Consider the following 7,101-nt stretch of genomic DNA (forward strand, 5'->3'; position numbering starts at 1 on the left):
AATTAATGCTATAAACAAAGCAGTGCTTGGGCAGCTTTTATTGTTTGTTTGTTTGTTTTATTGTCAATGAAGTGTTAAACAGATCTAAAAAAAAATATCAAATGTTGTACTTTTTAGTGCATGAATTCTTATTTTCTTGAAATGCTTTTCCCATCTCAATTGAATTGGGCTTCTAACCAAGCCAGCATTTGTGCTGTACATACAGTGGTGTAAATACAGCACAATAATATCCCCTCCCTCCCAACTGCCCGAAGCCGCTCCATTTCCATCCCCTGCCCGCTCCACCAGGCTCTCTCACACTTTGCCCATTTCTTCCTGGCATTAATGTGTCTGTTGCTTCAAATCCTGAGGAAAGCTGCAGTCTGTTTGCAAATCCAGAGGAATGGTGCCCCCTTGGGGAATCTAACGTGACATTACAGGGTGTACAGGAAGTGAAAGAGGTTCGCTTGAAAAAAGTTTCAGAATTGAAAGTGAAAGGTGTCTGTTTATTGTTCAGTGACTTTCTTCAGGAGCCATTACAGAGAGCAAGGCAGGGTGTGGCTTTGTACAGAAATGGCAGCAAACACTTCTCATCTGGAAGAAGAGCTTTCCTGTGCTGTGTGCTGTGAGATTTTCAAGAATCCTGTAACTCTTCACTGTAACCACAGCTTCTGTAAAGCATGTCTGGATCAGTGCTGGAAAGAGAAGGAAACTCGGGAGTGTCCCGTGTGCAGGAGGAGGTCCTCACTGGACAATTCTCCTGTGGATTTCAGGCTCAGGAATATTGTGGAGTCCTTCCTTAAAGATCACAGTCAGAAACCTCCAGCACCTCCTGGAACGCTCTGCAGTCTGCATAGGGAAGAAAAGAAGCTGTTCTGTGTGGATGATAAAGAGGCCGTCTGTGTTGTGTGTCAAACTTCAAAGAAACATAAAAATCACAATCTCTGCCCAGTCGAGGAAGCTGCACTGGATTATAAGGTTTGAAAAACAAGCAAAAAAAATAATATCCATGATATTACCCTTTAAAATTACTCCTACACTTTTTTCTGCAGTACGGACTAACTAATCATGTAAAATGCTGCTATTGTGCTATTTGTATATGCTACATAACAAATGTAGCATCTACAACGATGTGGCCTAGTAGGGACCGACCTGTCTTCAGTGGGTAGAGTTGGTTGCCCACTGTATTTCTATGTATCAGAATAATGCTCAGTTTTGCTGCGTTGTTCCTTTGCCACAGTCCTTCCTCTTCCTGCCTCTCTACCTGCTCACCTACGGTGCCACAGCTGCCAGGCCATTGGGAACAGCTGGATTTGGAGAATTATTTTCTGGATTTCTTTACATTTTGATTTATTGTGTAAACATAAACTCCCAGTTTGACTAGTTCCTTGATTTAAAAAAAAAAATTATACTTTTTTGTATTCATTATTTATTTAGTAACCCCTGCCTTTGGGAGTGTTACAAAAACGCATTTTTGTTCATTATTATTTTGGACTGATAGTTAAAAATATATATGCTCTGTCACTGAAACTTATTATTATTATTATTATTATTATTATTATTATTATTATTATTATTATTATTAATAGATACAAATCTTATGTTTAAGTTAACTAGGTTTCATTGCATTTCAGGAGGAACTCAAGACTGCGCTGAAGCCCTTGAGGGACAAGCTGAAAACCTTTAATAAAGTTAAAGAAGAATGTGATGAAAAAGCAGAGCACATCAAGGTAAGAGAACTAGCTTACTGATTTAAACAATACACAACATACATTTTCACTGGACACCCAAACTAACTCTAAAGTGTTCCTTTTCTTGTATAGAAACAAGCCCAGCAAACAGAGAAGCAGATAAAAGAGGAGTTTGAGAAACTTCACCAGTTTCTACGAGATGAAGAAAAGGCCAGGATAGCTGCACTGAGGAGGGAAGAGGAACAAAAGAGAAGAATCATGACAGAGAAGATTAAAAATATTACAAGAGAAATCTCATCCCTTTCAGACACAATCCGAGTCATAGAACAGGAGCTGGAAGCTGAAGACATCGTCTTCCTGCAGGTAGTGATTGTTTAACTGTGTGTGACATGTTCTTATTGTGAATGCACAGTGACTAGCACAGGGTACAGATGATTAGACATGTGCCCATACAATGTGTTTGTGCAATGGAGACTGCAAGGCTGGTACAACACTCACACACCAATATCCCCCCCAGTCGCTCTGCATTGGTAGGAAATGGAGAACATCTGGAGCAGCCCTGCACTTGTGGGACATCTTGCTCATTAAAATAATGTGCATGTATTTGAAGAGCAGCCCTTATATATTCAGGGATAGCAAGATACTGAGTGAGCAAGCGAGCGAGCGGTGAGAGTGGATAAAACAGGCATCAAATGCATTTCCTTCCATCTGATGATGTAGATATCCTTCTGCCTGAAGTGTAATGCTGGCTCCAAGTATCAGCCTATTTTGCCTCCCTGGCACATCAGCACACACAATGGCTGTAATGATGTCTCTGAGAAACCGGGTTGTGGAGTGTGCCACAAATCCTCGACAACCCACCTCCACTGGGTAAACCTGGACACTCCAGCCTCACTGTTCTGCTTCATTAGCTAGTTGAGCATACCGAAGTTTCTTCCTCTCATACGCCTCTTCCACAGCATCCTCCCATGACACTGAGTGACGGAGTACTCCCTGCCCCTGTGCATATTATGATTTGTACTTTGTTTTGTTGTATTATCATGTATTGTTTGGCAGGACGAGCGAGGTGCCTACCACCATTATCTGTTATTGTTTAGAATTACCTCATGACAATGCGTGACTGATCAGCTACTAAGTATATAATTAGCTGAAAGACACGCATCTTATTAAACCCGTGCAGAATGTGACAGAGGGATAATAAGATCATTGTTAGCTAGTTAATCCCTCGGTCACCACTATAAAGACCTGCAGCTTTGGCTGCAACGGTTAGAATGTCTAAGAGTAGAGAACGGCAGTAAGAGGAGATAGCAAAATAATTAAATAACAATTGCTACGATACTTGTTTCATTTATAGTTTGTTTTTTTGTTTGGCCAATGTGCCTTTTTGTCGTAGTGTCTAAGTTTCGCCCCGAAAAAGCCTATGTGTTGTGGTTTCATTTCCTGGCCTGACGTCACTGCATGGCCATCCTTTCACACACTGTTAACTCTACCAGATGAACAAGCCATGCTGATCCAGACCCCAAGAAAATATCAGGTCAAAGGTTAGTGGTGGCAATATCAGGTGGAAAAATAAGCCATTGACCAACATCTGCCAGTATTTTCCAGTCTCTAGCAGCTTCCAGTTGTCCTAGACAAGTTTTGCTTTTAATGCCTTTTCTTGGAGGTTGCTCCCCTGAACGGAGGAATGTTGTTCTTCGTGTGTCATATATCGGTGGCAACCTGTTGGTCATGCTGCGCTTGTCTTCCAATGCCAAGACCAAACATCACAGCACCTGGTCATGACGCCAAGTTAACCGTCCTTGGCTAAGACCCACCTTACATCCTGTCAAAATGGGTCTTAATGTAGCTGGCAATGAACAAAAAGGACACCATGGATCCTCTCCTATCCGTAGATTAAGGTTCTGTGTTGATAGGAGAACATCATATGTTGACCAGATGAAGAAACTGATCCTGCTCTGTTCCATTGTCCATAGATCTCACCAGCCGATCTTGCGTTGTTCCACACTCTCCCATTTCATCCATTCTCCCTGCTTGGCCTGGGAAACTGCCTTTACGCACCTCATCCTCTCCTCCTGCTTTTGCACCTCGTTGACTACCAGCTTCCTCCGTTGAGCTGGGGCTGCTTTGTGCCATGTAGGAGGAGCTAAACTGAGACCAAGGCCTCCTCTTCCATGCTGTACTTGCCCCATGATATCACGGATACAAAGAGCTGCACACTTTTTTCCAGTTTTCAACACAGGTGCCGCCTACCTCACACATTCGTCATGTGACTCTACCAATGTCATTTCCAATCGAACATTGGCGCACTTAAACTCCTCGGTTAGAGCTGAGACTGGCAGCTGCAGTATCCCTTTACCATACAGTCCCGCTATGGTGAGGCAGCGTGGAATTGCTTACCATTTCCTGACGTATTTATTTATTTAGCAGATGCACTGATTAATGCTTCCAGCTTCTCTACTATTGTCAAGGGAACCTCATACACAGTGAGTGGCCACAGAAGTCTTGGCAGTAGACCAAACTGAAAGCACCAGAGTTTAAGTTTGCCCAGTAAAGCGCTGCTGTCTATGCTCTTCAACCTGTGCACTGCTTATTGTCTCACTTCTCCCACACAAACTGTGTCCTTTAGATCCCCATCATACCATCTCCCAAGACTTTTGACTGGCTTCTCAGACACTGTTGGTATTGCCTCACCGTTAATGTAGAACCTCTTATCCACTACTTTACCTTTAATTATAGAGATGCTCCTTGATTTAGTGGGCTTGAATTGCATTCGTGCCCATTCAATGTTATTGATTAGTTTGCCCAATAACCGATTAGTGCAGGCTACTGTTGTCGTCATGGTTGTCATGTCATCCATGTTTGTTCTAATTGGTGGCAGTCACATTCCAGAAGCCAAGCATTCTCCTCCCACTACCCATTTTGATGCCCTAATAATTACTTCCATTGCCATGGTAAAAGCCAGTGGAGAAATGGTGCATCCTGCCATTATTCCAATTTCTAGGCATTGCCATGTAGTGGTGAATTCTGAAGTTGAAGAACAACATTGCAAATCTCCGAAGTAGGTTTTCACTGAGTTTGTTACTGTCCTTGGTACACTGAAAAAATCATATGCATTGAACCATATGCATTAGCTAAATCCAGGAATGTCACATAGAGAGCCTTCCTCTCCTTTTTAGCTGTTTGAATTTGCTGCCAGATCACACTGATGTGCTCTAAGGATCCTGGGAAACCTGGAATACCAGCTTTCTGTACTGAAGTGTCAATGAAGTAGTTCTTCAATAGGTAAGCTGACAATCTCTGAGCAACAATGCTGAAGAAAATCATGCCTTCCACGTTTAACAGGGAAATAGGGCGAAACTGACCGATACTCATTGAATCTTTTTCTTTGGGTATAGACCCCACCTGCTCGGCGCCATGCTCTTGGTACAACCTGTTTTTCCCATGCCACTTTCATCAAGCATAAACACAGAGTTTAACATGGAAAGCTGGGCATCGTTGCTGCTGTTTTATATAAAATGTGTATTTGTGTTTAATAATGTATTGAAGTATTTTCCTTGTTTGTTTCAGAAGTACAACGACACAAAGAGAAGGTATGTAAGATATGGCCTGTCTTCCTCTCTTGTATTGTATTGAATGCAAACACAGAGCAGCACTAACTCCTGAATATGATTGCAGAGCCGAGTGCACACTGCAGGATCCACAGTGTGTTTCAGGAGTGCTGATAGATGTAGCCGAGCACCTGGGCTCTCTGAAGTACAAAGTGTGGGAGAAGATGCTGGGGATTGTTCAATACAGTGAGTCCTGTGGGGCAGCATCACAAAGGAGGGGGGGGGAGGGGTGCATATAACCACAATCCACAATGTGTGTAAGCAGCAAGATACAGCTCTCTACAATCAATAATAATACACAATGAAATGTACACACCTGTAGCAAATACACTTCTATCCATAACAGAGATCATCTCTCAATTCAATATTAAAACGCTGTGAGCTGCTCATAGTATTGAGGTGAGCTGGAAGAGCATTCCAAGAGAGCAAAAGGCTTTCTGATCCCATGTTGGTCTGCATTAAAACTCCTTGTAAAGAAGCTCCTGCAGTAGAACACAGACTTCTCTGAGTTCAGCCCATTGTCTTGGAATGCTCCCAGAGCTCTAAGAATGTTAGTGCTGAGCAGTGTCCCAGTGTTCTATTCTAGAGCTCTGTGATAGAACTCTGTGAGCAGCTACAATTCTCACTGACCAGAGTTCCGGAGCCAGAGTTCTACTCAAATCACCCAGCCAGACATTAGTTCAGCATTTATATACTGTACACCCTCTCAGCCAGTCAGGGCAGGGTTTTTACACACTGTGATTAAACATGTTTACATGCTGTTTGTGTGAGATTGACAGGCACATTTCTGTCATTTATTTAATGATGAATAATAATATATGGAATAATGCATTATAATGTTAAATGTAATGTACAGCTCCTGCCTCCTAATGTATTTCAATGCTTTAGTGTGCAGGTAGATGTTCTCATTTCTAACCCTGTCTCTCGTTTCCTCTCTCAGCTCCAGTGACTCTGGATCCCAACACAGCACACCCTGCTCTGATACTGTCTGAGGATCTAACAAGTGTGAGATACAGCAAGGAGAGACAGCAGCTTCCTGACAACCCAGAGCGGTTTGATTCCTGTGTCTGTGTGCTGGGCTCTGAGGGATTCACTTCAGGGAAACACTGCTGGGATGTTGAAGTTGGAAACAAAACTGACTGGGATCTGGGTGTGACAAAAGAGTCCAACCAGAGGAAAGGGAAAATGACTCTGAATCCAGGAAAAGGATACTGGAGTCTAGCCCTGAGGGATGGGGATCAGTACTGGGCATTGACCTCACCACAGACACGACTCACTGTGGAGAAGAAACCCCAGAAGATCAGAGTTCAGCTGGACTGTGATGGGGGGGAGGTGGCATTCTTTGACTCCAGTGATATGAGACCTCTCTACACTTTTAAACACAGATTTACTGACAGGATGTTTCCATATTTCTCTCCTTGCTTAAATAAAGATTGGAAAAACTCAGCCCCCCTCAGAGTGTGCCCTGTGAAGACAGTTATAAAAGTGGACTAGCCCAATGTGTTCAGGATGAAGGACAGGGCTGTATAATAATAATAATAATAATAATAATAATAATAATAATAATGAATTGAAAAGAAATAATATATATATATATGCATAGAAAACCGGTGCTGTTATGTTTTACTGTTTGAAATTAGACAGAAGTTGATATTGTCTTGTATAACCTGTTTGATCCACTCCTATGCCACAGAGAATAAGAAAGGCTCAGGCTACAAACTTGTTAAGTTAAATATTCTGTAAATAGTCAGCCTCCTGAATCCATGACTGTAACAGGGGAGATCTGGACTGACTGTCTGGCACATCCGTATTACTGCAGGTAG

The 7,101-nt window shown here is 42.4% G+C and overlaps 1 protein-coding gene across 1 annotated transcript; it reads left to right on the forward strand.

Annotated features, from left to right (window-relative positions):
- The first annotated feature begins 451 nt into the window (after nucleotides 1-451).
- On the forward strand, nucleotides 452-6,859 carry LOC117410612 (zinc-binding protein A33-like). Its single transcript, XM_059024812.1, has 6 exons — nucleotides 452-957; nucleotides 1,614-1,709; nucleotides 1,803-2,033; nucleotides 5,238-5,260; nucleotides 5,346-5,464; nucleotides 6,219-6,859. The coding sequence occupies exons 1-6, from the start codon at nucleotides 553-555 to the stop codon at nucleotides 6,770-6,772; spliced, it is 1,428 nt and encodes a 475-aa protein (XP_058880795.1). The 5' UTR covers nucleotides 452-552; the 3' UTR covers nucleotides 6,773-6,859.
- The last annotated feature ends 242 nt before the right edge of the window (nucleotides 6,860-7,101 follow it).

This window comes from Acipenser ruthenus, chromosome 6 (genome assembly GCF_902713425.1).
Source record: "Acipenser ruthenus chromosome 6, fAciRut3.2 maternal haplotype, whole genome shotgun sequence".
In the NCBI taxonomy this organism is placed as follows: domain Eukaryota; kingdom Metazoa; phylum Chordata; class Actinopteri; order Acipenseriformes; family Acipenseridae; genus Acipenser; species Acipenser ruthenus.